The sequence below is a fragment of the Rattus norvegicus genome, chromosome 4 (genome assembly GCF_036323735.1).
Source record: "Rattus norvegicus strain BN/NHsdMcwi chromosome 4, GRCr8, whole genome shotgun sequence".
Classification (NCBI taxonomy): domain Eukaryota; kingdom Metazoa; phylum Chordata; class Mammalia; order Rodentia; family Muridae; genus Rattus; species Rattus norvegicus.
In genome coordinates this window covers 165,678,677-165,695,305 of record NC_086022.1, presented here as the reverse complement: position 1 = coordinate 165,695,305, position 16,629 = coordinate 165,678,677, and the positions used below count along the sequence as shown (strand labels likewise).

General features: G+C 36.8%; 1 protein-coding gene across 1 annotated transcript in view; it reads left to right on the top strand.

Moving 5' to 3' along the window:
• The first annotated feature begins 653 nt into the window (after positions 1-653).
• Ly49i5 (Ly49 inhibitory receptor 5) overlaps positions 654-16,629 on the top strand; it is a 25,694-nt gene continuing 9,718 nt past the window's right edge. The window contains exons 1-6 of the mRNA NM_001009501.3: positions 654-720; positions 2,332-2,530; positions 3,906-3,995; positions 4,868-5,077; positions 6,104-6,246; positions 12,596-12,699. Of these exons, the coding sequence (NP_001009501.1) occupies positions 2,419-2,530; positions 3,906-3,995; positions 4,868-5,077; positions 6,104-6,246; positions 12,596-12,699 (659 nt within the window). The 5' untranslated portion in view covers positions 654-720; positions 2,332-2,418. The remainder of the gene's footprint in view (positions 721-2,331; positions 2,531-3,905; positions 3,996-4,867; positions 5,078-6,103; positions 6,247-12,595; positions 12,700-16,629) is intronic.

The following is a 16,629-nucleotide window of genomic DNA, read 5'->3' as shown; positions in this document are numbered from 1 at the left end:
TGTTTTAAATAGCCACAAGTAGTTATGAGTATCTAATAAGGGATGCAGAATTGCAGGACAGTTTGTCTTATCTAGGTGGACAGTTAACATCAATATCAATTGGGACGTTTTGTGGAATGAGAATTTACTGATATAAGTGTGATTGATTAATTACAAAACTCTAGAGTTTTGATTTCATAGGGTCCTAAGGATTTATGACTGCTAGCCACAGTGGGCAGATGTCTGGGAACGTGGGCAGAATCCACACAAGAGAACAGCAAGAGGGGCTGTCACTCCATGGGGATAGCAATGGAAGTGGAGCGACCACTGAGGCCAGAAAATAGCAGGCCTTAGTATGGATTGGTGCATTTTTTAGTATTTTCCACAATGTCAGTCCATCTTTTTCCTTGTGGTTTTGCTAAGGACACTGGCTTTACTCTCACCGCAGAATATTACATCTTCTCAGTCTTCAAATATCAATCATGGACATTTGTTTTGCAGCATCTGGAACAATATGTTGCTTCTTTCCTTTGCTCTCATAGCTTTCATTAAGCAATTTCCTCTTTTTGGTTAGGTCAAGAGGAGGGGCAGAAAATCATGAGGTTGAGTACCACTCAGAAGAAATTTAGTTTTATCTTTTTCTCTGAGCCTCTTAGGGTATACAGACAAGTAAAGGTCAATTTCTCCACCAATTGGGTGACCAATTTCCTCCACGAGAATCGCATCGGGATAGAGACACAGGTAACAATCGCTGCTTTTATTCTTTTTCTATCAAATGATCAAGTATAATTTAGAGAATTTCAGATGGAGTGACATGAGATCCAGATAGATGGGGAAGCCCTGTTGGTTGTATTAGATCAGATTAACTCTGGCAGCATGTGAAAATATTATTCTGTACTAGTATTTTCTTTCAGCGTATGCTGTGACTTGTGTTGTGTTCTAAGAAATTAAGGTTGAATGATGTATGGAGATCATAACTTTTTAAATGGATCAAGTGTTTATATTTTATCCATTTGAATGATGTCAAATTATCAACCAGGTTATATGGTAGAGTTTGTAAATGAACTTGCTACAAAAGCCTGACTGAATACTTGAGTTTGATCCCTGGAACTCACATGAATTTGGAGAGCAAAATTTGTAGAATTGTCTTCCAGACACATGAATCTCGGCTTGAGCAATAATAAGAAACAACAATTTTGAAAAATTATTCTGTAGTTGAAGGCTGCTTTTTATGTCAAGAAATAAAGCAAAAAATAAATCACTTCAGAAATCTTCACAAATTAAGAAACTAGATAAGAATGTGCAGCTTGCCCATATTATCTGCTGGTACACATCTCAGTTATTAAGGTGAGGGTAATGTCACTTAAAAATATTTTACATTTACAAATGCATTGATATCTATTTTCAGATTGTGTCCTTCATGGACGTTAGCTCATGTATACTACATAAGCGTAGTGACAAAATTTATTTTCATATGACCTCTTCCTGAAACATCATGTATGAGTATATTATATGTAACATTATTATGAACATGGAATGGTTTGAGATTAAAACTTCATATTGTATCTACTATGCCTCTCTCTGTTGCTCCCATGACCCATTCACAAATATTCCCTTTCTACTTTCCTGGTTCTGCAGTTACTAAAAGTTTCAACTCATTTCCGAAGAATTTGAACCGGGGAACTCAGATAATATAGAATATTTGGCATTTGATTTTCTGGGTCTGCTTTATCCCACTCAGTAGAATATTTTCTAGTTGAATCCACTTACCCGGTCCCAGAGTAGAGAGGAATGGGTAGGCTGTGGCTAGGTGGAGAGGTTGGGCATCTCAAATGTTTGGGACTTCAAACCTAAAGTTATTTCTCTGTCTTGGAACTCCTGCCGTATGAACCTTCAAATATTCTCTTGAAGATTGTTTCTGGAAAACTCTGAGAGTCATGAATAAATAAAAAGACTGAAATGACATTTTTATATTCATGTGTTTATCAAACTGTGTAAATAATTTTAAAACATTTTTTATTCCTAAAGCTTTGACGTTTACTAATCAAATAGATTGTCTAAAAGTATTTCTATGTTTTCAGTGATACCAATTTAAATCCTAACATGTTTATGTGTTGAACATTTTGAACAAAGGGGCTTTGCCACTATTATAATGACTTATTAGTAAATATGTAATTTTTCCCATATTTCTTAACAATAATTGCTGGGACCCTTAGAAATATAAATGGCTATATCACAAATGTACAATGAGTTCTCATCTGCAATGTAAATGGGGAGAAGTTCATGTCAGGGTGTTTGGGTATTAAGGGATTTTGCCAGACCCCACCCTTTCCCAACCGTCTTTATCATCAGATCTAGGTACCTTCCTATAGGTGAACATTTAAAATTTGAAAAAAAAACAATTCTCAAGGCTCCAGTATACTTCATATATTCCAGAAGATGACTGAGCAAGAGGTTACTTACACAACTGTGAGATTTCATAAGTCGTCAGTGTTCCAGAACGAAGTGAGGTCTGAGGAGACTCAAAGTGCTAAAGAAATTGGCCACAGAGGTAAGTGTTTTATTTATATAAAATTTCATGTTTTAAGTCTTTTAAAATTTTAGAAATATCCTCCTAGCTTCTATAAAAAACAATACTTTTCCATTTCATCTGAACTTGGTTATGCAGAAGGATCTTGGCAAAAAAAAGTATTAGTTGGAGTACAATCAAGTACAGTATTGTTCAAAACTAATTTTAAAAATACAGCAATCACATTTTAAATAAAAAGAAAAAAGAATTATAACCTTACTTCTATTCTTTAGTATTTAGGTAGTTGTAAAATAAATCAGAGGGGGAGAGTAGAACAATAGAAATCTATAAAAAATTACTTGAGAAGCAAGAAATGAGAAATTATTAGGTTTTTATTATTATTCTTTCGTCTAGTCAAAAAAAATTCTGGAACTTTAAAATGAAGACAAATGTGTCTGTGAAAACGGATTATCTTGAGAAACAAATTCTATGGAAATGAAGCTTATGCATTAGAAACAATGCTTTCATTCTCAGGAAAGTGTTTTAATGTCATAAATATCCCCAACATCTAATGCAACAGGCAACAAAAGATGTCTGTCAGAAGGAGCAGTCTCCTACTGGAAATAAAGTACAGATGAAGGGAGAAGTGATGAGAGGAATAGTGGGTAAGGGAATGAGTAAAGTCCAGTGTAAATTTCTGAAAACCTCAAAGAATAATTTGGTATATTAATGAAAAAGCAGAAGCATTACTTTTTATTTTCTTTTAATTTTATTTGTTCTACACACACAGTCACCGTTGTGCTCCAAACTGATAACCATTTCTTCTTTGACCTAGTTAAACAGAGGCATGAGTTTCAGATTTCAAATGCCTCAGATACACCCAATTACTTAGTTTTATATAGAGCAATATCAAAATTGCAGTGTAAAGAGAGAGTGGACTTATCGACTTTCAAAGATGGAGATTTATAGAGATTAGGTCGAGAATATCTCTGGAACATCCATCCTTCCTTTTACCTATCCAATCTTTCTTTGTGGACTGCATGCTATAGTTTGTTATCTTGTACTTGGATTGGATCTATGCCTCCAGTGCTTTGTGTAGAATGCCTTTTTCTTCTTTTAGTAATGGGTAAGGGCACATGCCTGATAACCAGCCCCTTCTAGGCTAAGTCAGGAGGATTCACAATACAAGGCCAAGCCTACAGTAAGTTCAAAGTTTTTGAAACTTCACTCATGTAGAATTTCTACAGTGAGTGTATTTTAAGTAGAAATTTACAATTTTGATAGCACATATTCAGTTTGTTTTTATCATTAACTTGTGGATAATTTTCCTTGTTCCTATGCTACACAAAATTGTAATTAATATTGAGACCTACTCTTTTAATGGTGTTGATTCCTTGCTTTGTTTTGTTGATCTAAGAGAGTTCAGTCCCCTGGAAGCTCATTGTGATAGCTCTTGGAATCCTCTGTTTACTTCTGCTGGTTACTGTTGCAGTATTGGTAACAAACAGTGAGTAATTAAGATACATCTTATTTGACCTTCTGCCTAAAGAAGAGCTTCAGACATGAACCATGGAGTTGTACACTCTGTCCATTTTCCTGCCTATAATCATGGAATGAGCCAGAATCTCTGGACTTTAGTAACTTGTCCTGACACTCTGCAGTGCTCTGTTTGCTTTCATACTTAATCTGTTAGCTCTGGGGTGGTTAGCAGCTCCCCTGCTCTTTCTCACTCTTGGCCATGTTCCTTCTGAGGACTTGGTGGTAGTCTACATTTCTGAGCTAAGGTGATTGTTTATTTTATGCAAATATTTTGTGAGAAACAACTGTGCAAATAATTGATGACCCTTTCCTTTTTCTTCTGTGTTTTGAGGTAATGGTTAAGTAAAAAAAAACTTCATCTGTTGTGAGACATTAAAAGATAACTTTATCAGATTCCTTCATATTTACAGAGTATCACTTCTAGGCTATGCTAAAACATAGCTATGGAGGTGCATAGTTTACATACTTTATGTTTCAATAATTATCATCCCCTTTCTTAACTATTTTTAGTTCAAATTTCCATGATGTGTTAAATATTCACTGAATAATTTACTTAGGTTTTTATTTTTCTAATCATGCTGTAAAGTATTAAGTAACTGGAACTTACCTCCACCACAATTTCCTTCAGCTGTGTTATTTAATTTACAGTCATCTTAACTATAGAGAAAAATATGTGTATCTGTTTCAATAGTGAGTTAATAGAAGTGTTAATTTATAAATGTTAAGTACCAATGAAAATAATGATGTGTTGTCTGTCAACATGAAGTTTTCTCTCAAATCTTAAATTTTAATATATATTCTTTATCAACATTTTTGCTATTATACATGTGAATACATTAGTTTTTCAGTATAGACATGAACTTCAGAAAACCCGAAACCGTCACCATAACTGCAGCACCATGGAAAATGATATCAACTTAAAGGAAGAAACGTTGAGAAATATGTCTGTACAGTGTATTCCCAGCAATACTCTTCTGAACTTATTCAACAGAGAACAAAACAGATGGTACAAAAAAACTAAGACTGTTTTAGCTTCCCCTCAGCACACAGGTATGTATCAGGGGAGGACCAAGAATACAGAATTGCGTTATCATCTATTGTTTATTTTATAGAAGCTTTAAGGGGCAAACTTCAGCTTAAGATTCTGGTGATCTCTAGGTTAATCATTTGAGGGTTCCGTATTTCATGTAAGGTCTTGGAAACCCAGAAATACCTGTCTGGGTTAGATGAATATTATAGTTTCTATGTTTGGTATACTTCTAGTTCCCTGAGGTTGGAATCACAAATCACTAATCCTGATAATTATTTTTTTTGGTCCAGGGGAAGGTCTGAGTGTCCCACTTTGTTGCTGATATAACATAGAAGTTCTTTTATCCCTTTTTCAGTTTCACAGGCATAAGTCCCCTGTGCCATTTACCTCCCCATCCACTCCCCCTTCCTGCACCCTGACATTCCCAGCCTTGGCAGTACCAAGGGCTTCCCTTCCCATTGGTGCTTAACAAGGCCATCCTATGTTATATATGCAGATGGAGCATGAGTCAGTCCATATATAATCTTTGGGTGCTGGTTTAGTCCCTGGGTGATCTGGTTGGTGGGCATTGTTGCTCTTACAGGGTTGCCAGCCCCTTAAGCTCCTTCAGTCCTTTCTTCAATTCCTCCAGTGGAGATCCTGTTCTCAGTTGTATGGTTTCCTGCTATCATTTGCCTCTATATTGGAAATGCTCACAGAAGTTTTTAATAGAGTATATTCAACAAGTATTCACTCTAAAATAGACTTAAAGTTTTACATGGATGCATTTATAAAAAAATTAATTTTATGGGTGTGTTTGTGTGTCTGTGTGTCTGTCTGCTGCCTCTCTCCTCTCTCTCTCTCTCTCTCTCTCTCTCTCTCTCTCTCTCTCTCTCTCTCTTTCTCTGTGTGTGTGAGTATGTGTGTGCGTGTGTGTGTGTGAGTGTGTGTGTGTGTGTGTGTGTGTGTGTGTGTGAGTATTTGGGACATGGAGCCTTAATAAATACATTGTTCTGATAACACAATCCAAGTAAATAATGTTTAACTATTTTCACTCTTTTCTGTAGCCAGGTGTGTTGAAATGCACTGGTTCTGCCATGGTATAAAATGTTATTATTTCATCATGGACATAAGAACATGGCATGAATGTAAACAGACCTGCCAGAACTACAACTTATCCTTTCTGAAGATTGATGATAAGGATGAACTGGTACTGTAGATATTTACTTGTCCCTTATTCTCTTATATTCTATTTCTACCCTTGAATAATGAGATACTGAATCTCGGATTTTTTAAAAAGTATATGGTTTTCCTGTAATTTGAACAAAACTGTGGGACTCAAGTATGTTAAGAGGAGACTTGTTATACAAAGACACTTGTGACTTTCAATCCCCTCCTTTTCTCAGGAGTCTACAAGAGAGTGCCTAAAAAAGCATGCCTTCCCTCATGAAGTTTACCCCTTTGTATAGCACATCCTCTGGCTGAAAGTCATTTTTCTCCTTGGAGTTCCAAATAAGCCCCTGATGCCTAGTGTTTGCTCTTTGGACCCGGAAAATGCTGATGCCTGAGATAAGTGATCAGATGACAACAGGGAAAATAGTTGAGCTCTGGGCCTTTTTTTCAAAATGACATGCTATGAAAATGGGGAAATAAATGGTTGACTAGTTAGGCCCATGGTGATTTTCTCTGAAACTGTCCCTAGCTTTACTGTGCAGTATTCTTACATTTTGTAAAAATGATACCCATGTTTTCATCCCAAAACTTATTTTGTCTGCAAGACATGCAGAGATTGGGGATGGAGCAAAAACTTCCCAGTTGGGAACAGTCAACTGATAATTTTTTCAACTTGAGACCTATCCCATGGAAAAAAGCAACAACCATTTGATAGAAAACAAATTTTCCAAGATTCTGACATTCTTGTTTAAACAATTACTAATAAAATCCTTTCAATTATGAATACTATATTTTTCTAGAGAAATGATTGAAGCATCATCTTGAATCCTTTGTTATTTATAACACAGCATGATATTTATACATGAATTTAATACATGTTTAAACAACAGCATAAAACGATTTTAATGACAGAAAATAGTGCAATTTTTCCATTTGATACAGTAATCATAACCAATTTTTAAATTATTTATTATTAGTATTATTTGTTGTTGTTGTTGTTGTATTTTTCTTATCCATCTTACATATTGTGCACTGACCCCCTCTTGCACATCAACTTCCACAGTCCATCCTGCATTCCGGTTCCCTTCTCCTCTGAGAGGGTGGTCGATCCTTAGTTATTACTTCATCCTGGCACATCAGGTTTCCCTGAAGCTAGGTGCATCCTCTTCCACTCAGTCCAGATAAGGAAGCTCAGGTAGAAGATGATTGCATATATACATATATATATATATATATATATATATATATATATATATATATATATATATATATATATTATCTCCCATTCCAGTTTCTTGGGACCTACATCATGACCAAAATGCTCATATGCAGGGAAATCTGGATCTAGCTCTGTGTATGCTCTTTGTTTGTTGGACACCTATGGTCCAGGTTAGTTGCTTCTGTTGGTCTATCTGTCAAGGTTCTAACCCCCTTTGGGGCCTACATTCTTCCAAAATATTCCTGAAACTCCATCCACTCTATGGCTCTGTGTCTCTGTGTCTGTATATGTCTGTATGGGTGAAGCAACTAAACTCTTGTCTGAGCACCACTAGTACGGTCAGTGATTGTGTCAGCTACTGGGTAGAAAATCTAAACTCTTGTCTGCAAGGATAGTCAACTATTACTAATAGGGTTAGAGGTTGTTGCTTTTTTCCATGGGGTAGGTCTCAAGTTGAACCAATTATCAGTTGACTGTTCGAACTGGGAAGTCTTTGCTCCATCCACAATTTCTGCATGTATAGTAGACAAAATACATTTTTGGATGAAAATTTTGTGGGTGGGTTGCTGTCTGTTTTGATTCCCCAGAGTTTCTACTTGGCCAAAGGAGGCAGCCATCTCAGGCTCCATATTACCAATATGAGTCACAGGTGAGGACACCTTTATTGACTCATGTGTACCTTCCATATCCCAATTCTCCAGCATATTCTGGGAATGTCCCTACCCTTCCCATCAGTCGAACATGGCCACTAATTTTCATTGTAATCACGCCATCCCTACTACCCATTCCCACATGGAACCCTGAATTTCCCACTCCCCTTCTTATACCCTTTCCCAACCAATTCCAGTTCTCCATTTGTTGTCCATGCCCATCCATTTCCCCTTCCAAGTGGGACTGAAGCATACTTGCTTGTTCCCCTCTTTCTGTCTGTCCTACTAGGGCCTGTGTAGTATAGCATGGGCACTCTGTATTTTGTAGCTAATAACTATGTAGAGGTGAATTCATACCATGCCTGTCATTTTTGGAACTGGGTTACCTTAGTCAGGATTATATTCTAAAGCTCCATCCATTTGTCTGAAATAGTCATGATGTCTTTTATTTTCATAGCTATATTGCATTCCACTATGCAGATGTACCATATTATTTATACATTATTCATTTAAAGGACATCTAAGCTCTCACCACTTTCGGCTCTTATAAATAAGTTTCTATGATAATAGTTGAGCAAGATTTTTTTGGGATGGTGCAGCACATTTTGGATATATGCCCAGGAGTGGTATATCTGGGTCTTAGTATAGAACTATTGCCAGTTTTCTGAGAAACCATTAAATTGTTTTCCAAAGTGGTTGTAAAAATGTGCACCCCCACCAACAATGGAGGAGTTTTCACCATGCTCCATATCTTTGCCAGCATGTGCTACCACTTGAATTTTTGATATTAGCCATTTTGCTTGGGGTAAGATTGGATCTCAGAGTTGTTTTGGTTTGTGTTTCCCCAATAGATAAGGGATTTAAACATTTATATAAGTGCTTCTTGGCTATTTGAGATTCATTTTTTTGAGAATTCTCTGTTTTCATCAGACATAGAAAATACGAGAGAAGAAATTAATACATCAGTCAAATGAAATGTTAAATCTAAAAAATTCTTTACACAACCCATCCATGAAATCTGTTATTCCATGAAGAGTCCTAAGCTCAGAATAACAGAAACGAAACCCAAAGTTTCCCACATCCAAGTCCAGAATATTTCAGGAAAGTCAAAATATGAAATTTTTCCAACCTAAAGAAACATTCACCTCTATAAAGAGAAGCCTATAAACATAGAAGATGTTTTTAGAACAGAAATTAGACCGAGATAGAAAAGAAAACACTCTCACAGTATATTGATCAAACACAAATACTACAGAGAAAGAAAGACTATTAAATGCTCCACGTGAAATTAGGCAGGTAACAGTGGAAGGCAGAATAATTAGAATTACACATGACTTCAGATATGATATGTTGAACTCTCTAAAACACCACAGATGCCAACCTAGAAAACAATACCCAGTAAAATTCTGAATCACCATAGATGGAGAAAACAAGATATTTCAAGACAAATCCAAGAAAATATTAAAAGAAAAATTCGAATCCTAGAGGGTATCTACATTCAAGAAACCACAGGAAATAATTAAACACTTACCAGCAAAATCAAGGAAAGCACAAAGAATACACACACACACACACACACACACACACACACACAAACACACACACACAAATACACACACCCACAAATACACACACCCACAAATACACACACCCACAAATACACAAACACACACTAACTCCATCAACATAATTACATTTAAACCTACCCACAATTTAAAAAATAAAATCAGTTCCTTAATTAAATATTATGCCACTCCAATGTCACACGTAAGACACTCTAAATGATGAGAAGTATCTCTCCTTCATCAGTTATTCCACTTCTACATCTGAAGTATGGGAAGTTCATTTGTATAGCATGGAGATTCATGCACACTATTTCACACAGTACTATTTATCTTTATGAAATTTCTTTGAAGACAGGCTATTACTTTCCATACAAACACCTCCAATGTGTTTCTCTACTATTCAGGAATGGAGTTTGAATAATGTCATAGGTTATCTGAATTCATTCAATGATCAATGGGATTTTTGGGGGGAGGGTTATACAAGGTGATGCATCCAACTTCTAAATGGACAAGAGTAAAAAACTCACAGGTGTTATCCTATTTCAGAGTAAAAGTGAATGATTTCACTCTAAAGTTAAAAACAAGATAGACTGCTCATTCTGTTCATTTATATTCAGTGTTGTACTAGAGAGTTTAGCTATAACAAGTAGGCAAGAAAATGAAATAATTAAGACTATATTGGAAAATAGAAGTTAATGTATTTCTATTTCCAGTTGAAATTTCTTAGGTTGAAAATCCAACGGAAGCTTCATTAAATTATTAAGCTAACACATGAGTTAAGTTGAGCACTTAGAAAAGAAGATCAATAAAAAGAGCATGTTATAATATATATGGACAATCAGGCAATGAAATTAGGAAATTATTAAGAAAACAAGTCTATTTATTATATCCTCAAAAATCAGAAAACATTAATAAATTTAACAAAAGAATGCAAGATTTATACAAAATTGTATAAATGTACATAACTGGAAAAAATTCATATGCCTACATTGTAAGGTTTTATATTAGTAATAGGTGATACTCACTAAATTAATACAGAGAATTAATATAATCCATAAGTATGTGTTTTGAATAAATTGACAAAAATTGAACAACTGATGTCATGTGTTAGGTCCTTGCATCTTCTGTGTTCTGTTTTTGAATGGTTAGGGGAAAGAGTGGAAGTTTCAGCAAGGTAATTTTATTACACTGGCCTAGAGATAACTCACTGTATTTTCAGTCACATTCCTTTGGCTAGAACACAGTCATTCAGCCACATCCAGCTACCTTCAAGGTAGAAAAGAAAAAAGTTTGGTGAAAAATAGCCAGTCTCTGTTACCCAAGGTCACCAAGCATAAGGAGGAGAGTTGGAGATTACAAGCACAGATTAAGGGATCATGTAATTTGTGGTCAGTCTGAGAAAGGACTTGGTTCTTTTCTTCCGTTGATAATTGTCAAGCATTACCAGATTGAATGCACTGCAAGCAGCACATTCCTGCTGTTGAATGAGTTGAGTCTCCAACAGTAACTACTGTGGGATAGAAATAAAGATGATGGTAAAGTGTAACACATTAGCTTCTTCCTTGTAGAAATGCAGGCCTCCTGCCCATACTGACACTCAAAGGGTTTGGGACATGCATGTGGGAAATAAACTGCTATTTTTCCACAGTTCTTTTTCCTTTTGCTTACCTTTATTTAATTATTTTTTTTTACAGTCCATTAGTCATTATACACTCTTGGTCCTCCCTCCACAGTTTCTCATCTCATTTCTTCTCCCTTTGTTTCAAAAAGAGTCTGCCACCCCTCTCTTGCCAGACCAGCCCTACTTCTTGGGTCTCATGTCTCTTGGTGGCTTGGTACATCTTCTGGAACTGAGAAAGTCCTCTGATGTATATTTGTCTGGGGCCTTTTACGAGGTCCTATACGCTGTGAGGTTGGCAGATATTTATCTGGGAGATCTAAGGGGTTCTGTTTAAGTGAGATACCTTGTCAGCTATGGGGATATTCTCCTCTTCAGCTTCTTCCACACATTCCCTTATTCAACCACGATGGTCCTAGACTTCAACTAAATGATTGGTGTAAGTGTCTCTATCTGTCTCTGCCTGGTAATGATTCAAGCCTCTTTGAGGACAGCCATGCTAGACAAGTGTTTGTATGCAAACCATAGCATCAGTAATAATGTTAGGCCTTGGAGCCTTTCCAAGAGGTGGATCCAATTTTGGGCCTGTCACTGCACTGCCTTTCTCTCAGTCTCCTCTCCATTTTGTTTCTAAAGTTCATTTAGAGGGAATAATTCTGGGTCTAAGTGTTTAACTGTGGGATGGCAACCCCATCTAGAAATAGAGGGAACCCTTACCTTCCACCCCAGAGATTGCACACTTTCATTCATTCTGCTACCCCCATACCTGACCATATTCCTGTATCCTCTCCCCTTACCTAGTCTGACTGAGGTCACTTCCTACGTCTGCCTTCAGAGATTACTTTCCTAACTCTCCCAAGTGGAATTGAACCAGCCTCACTTGTGCCCTTCTTTTTGTCCACCTTCTTGAAGACTGTGGATTGTATCGTGGGTACTCTGTACTTTTTGTTTTAATCAAATATGCACTTATTTTTGAATACATGCTATGTGATTTTTGTTTTTTTCCTGGGCCTTAGGCAGGAAGATAGTGAGTTCAAGCACAGGCTTGTATTCATAGTGAGACTTGGTCTACAAATCACAGTCACAAATCATGTGATAAACCCAGTATCACAGAACAACTGAAGTTTCTATTTTGAATAGCAAATTGAACTGACATAGTTTTGATATGAATGCACTACTACTAGGAAGTCGGTTAAGAAAATGAACATGGTGGGACTAAGCACTGGGAAGACAGGACAGCAAAGGATGACAAAGAAATGCTGGGAAGTTTGACTTGCTCTTCTCTCATCAAACAGACAGAAATTTCATCATGAGGTGTGTTCTTTCCTTTACAGAAGTTCCTTCAGGAACACTTTATTCGAGAAAGTTACTGGATTGGATTGTCATATAATAATATAAAAAAGGAATGGTCATGGATTGACAACAGCCCGTTGAATTGGTGAGTTTCTGAACCCTTCAGACTCTAAAAGTGGTATGGGAATTGGGAGATTTTTTATAAACGCTTTTCACTCATTTACCTTGACTTTCCTCATTTTCTATGGAGCTCATGGGGAAAAGCAGGCTGCATAAGGAAGTGTATGAGTCAGTGTTTAACAGGTAAGTTTTGTGTTCAAGGTACTGACCAATGATGCTTAATATATCTCAGGATTGTGTCTTCTAAGATGCACAAGGCAATAGCAAGTCAGTAACTTGAGATGCTATGAAGTGACTGAATGATCATGAGAGATACATTGAATGTGAGTCTCTCACACATTTCTTGACATTTTTACTGTTGTTTGCTTATATAATTTTTGGTTCCTTATAAATATAAGAACATGTTCATATACGCTTACTTGTGGATGCCTACTTCCCATTTGAAGGTGTTGTTTCACATTTTTAATGTATAATCTGGTAGAAAATAGTTTACTGCTTAATTTATTAATATTATATATTTTTCTTGAGTATTTTACATACTACAAACAATATATCAATATATCAAAATCTATTCAAACTAAAAACTCTAACATGTGTCTGACTATCTCATGCCTTCATTATTAACTCTACATAGGTACATGATTGTCACTCAGCTACTAAAACTATGAAAGTCATCAGGGCTACAAGCTTAATAAATAATTGAATCTCCTTTTCTGAAACTGTCAACTAAGAATAAAAATTCAATAAGAAGAAATAATTTTTTCAGAAATTTTATTTTGTCCAGTAGGCGGCATTTAGGAGAGCTCTTTTCCTTCTCTGGTTCTTACTTTCTTTCTATGTCTCCTTCCCTGCTATTCCATGATTCTTGGTGGTGGTGTAGAGGGGAAGAAATTGATGTAGATGTCTCGTTAAGGGATGATCACTTAATAACTTCTTCCAAGAACTTTGACCAATTCTGTCTCTCTCCATGCATTATGGCCCAGACAGTCAGATAAATCAATGAGAATTGAAAACTCAGCAATGAACACACATATATGCTCACTTGATCCTTAACAAAGGAGTTAAAATCATCCAGCATTTGCATCAAATGTTTCTTGTTCAATGGGAGGTCAGCATGTAGAAGAATGCAAAGCAATTCTTTCTTACCTCCTTGTACAGAGCTCAAATAGAAGTCGAATGAGGTCTTACATATAAAACGATAAACAGTTCTCTGCACCCGAATCCCGTGGGAGGGAGAGCTAAACCTTTAGAGAGGCGGACACGCCTGGGAGACCAGAAGAGACTACACTTTGCACACATTACTGATTCCAGAGGAAAACACCAAACTCCATCTGGAAACCTGGTGCACGGAAGCTCCCAGAAAAGGCAGCACAGATCTTCCTGGTTGCTGAGGCCGCGGAGAGCTCATAAGCAACACCCCACGAGCAAACTTGAGCCTCGGGACCACAGGTAAGACCAACTTTTCTGCTGCAAGCAACCTGCCTGGTAAACTCAAGACACAGGCCCACAGGAACAGCTGAAGACCTGTAGATAGGAAGCGCAGAACACTCTGTCCCCATAACTGGCTGAAAGAAAACAGGAAAACAGGTCTACACCACTCTTGAAACACAGGCTTATAGGACAGTCTAGCCACTGTCAGAAATAGAAGAAAAAAGTAACACTAGAGATAATCTGATGGCGAGAGGCAAGCGCAGGAACCCAAGCAAAAGAAACAAAGACTACATGGCTCATTGGAGCCCAATTCTCCCATCAAAGCAAACACGGAATATCCGAACACACCAGAAAAGCAAGAACTAGTATCAAAATCATATTTGATCATGATGCTAGAGGACTTCAAGAAAGATGTGAAGAACTCCCTTAGAGAACAAGTAGAAGCCTACAGAGAGGAATCACAAAAATCCCTGAAAGAATTCCAGGAAAACACAATCAAACAGTTGAAGGAATTAAAAATGGAAATAGAAGCAATCAAGAAAGAACACATGGAAACAACCCTGGATATAGAAAACCAAAAGAAGAGACAAGGAGCTGTAGATATGAGCTTCACCACCAGAATACAAGAGATGGAAGAGAGAATCTCAGGAGCAGAAGATTCCATAGAAATCATCGACTCAACTGTCAAAGATAATGTAAAGTGGAAAAAGCTACTGGTCCAAAACATACAGGAAATCCAGGACTCAATGAGAAGATCAAACCTAAGGATAATAGGTATAGAAGAGAGTGAAGACTCCCAGCTCAAAGGACCAGTAAATATCTTCAACAAAATCATAGAAGAAAACTTCCCTAACCTAAAGAATGAGATACCCATAAGCATAAATGAAGCCTACAGAACTCCAAATAGATTGGACCAGAAAAGAAACTCCTCCCATCACATAATAGTCAAAACACCAAACGCACAAAATAAAGAACGAATATTAAAAGCAGTAAGGGAAAAAGGTCAAGTAACAAATAAAGGCATACCTATCAGAATCACACCAGACTTTTCGCCAGAAACTATGAAAGCCAGAAGATCCTGGACAGATGTCATACAGACCCTAAGAGAACACAAATGCCAGCCCAGGTTACTGTATCCTGCAAAACTCTCAATAAACATAGATGGAGAAACCAAGATATTCCATGACAAAACCAAATTTACACAATATCTTTCTACAAATCCAGCACTACAAAGGATAATAAATGGTAAAGCCCAACATAAGGATGCAAGCTATACCCAAAAAGAAGCAAGAAACTAATCATCTTGGCAACAAAACAAACAGAAGAAAAGCATACAAACATAACCTCATATCCAAATATGAATATAACAGGAAGCAATAATCACTGTTCCTTAATATCTCTCAACATCAATGGCCTCAACTCCCCAATAAAAAGACATAGATTAACAAACTGGATACCCAACGAGGACCCTGCATTCTGCTGCCTAAAGGAAACACACCTCAGAGACAAAGACAGAGATTACCTCAGAGTGAAAGGCTGGAAAACAACTTTCCAAGCAAATGGTCGGAAGAAGCAAGCTGGAATAGCCATTCTAATATCAAAAAAAATCAATTTTCAACTAAAAGTCATCAAAAAAGGTAAGGAAGGACACTTCATATTCATCAAAGGAAAAATCCACCAAGATGAACTCTCAATCCTAAATATCTATGACCCAAATACAAGGGCACCTACATACGTAAAAGAAACTTTACTGAAGCTCAAAACACACATTGCATGTCACACAATAATAGTAGGAGATTTCAACACCCCACTCTCATTAATGCAGAGATCATGGAAACAGAAATTAAACAGAGACCTAGACAGACTAAGAGAAGTCATGAGCCAAATGGACTTAACAGATATTTATAGAACATTCTATCCTAAATTCAAAGGATATACCTTCTTCTCATCTCCTCATGGTACTTTCTCCAAAACTGACCATATAATTGGTCAAAAAACGGGCCTCAAAAAGGTACAGAAAGATAGAAATAATCCCATGCGTTGCCATCAGACCACCATGGCCTAAAGATGGTCTCCAATAACAATAAGGGAAGAATGCCCTCATATACGTGGAAATTGAACAATGCTCTACTCAATGATAACCTGGTCAAGGAAGAAATAAAGAAGAAATTAAAGACTTTTTAGAAGTTAATGAAAATGAAGGTACAACATCCCCAAACTTATGGGACACAATGAAAGCTGTGCTAAGAGGAAAACTCATAGCACTGAGTGACTGCAGAAAGAAACAGGAAAGGGCATATGTCACCAGCTTGACAACACACCTAAAAGCTCTAGAACAAAAAGAAGCAAATACACCCAGGAGGAGTAGAAGGCAGGAAATAATCAAACTCAGAGCTGAAATCAACCAAGAAGAAACAAAAAGGACCATAGAAAGAATCAACAGAACCAAAACACCAATGGCTTACGCTCTAAGATCAAGAATCAACAAATGGGATCTCATAAAACTGCAAAGCTTCTGTAAGGC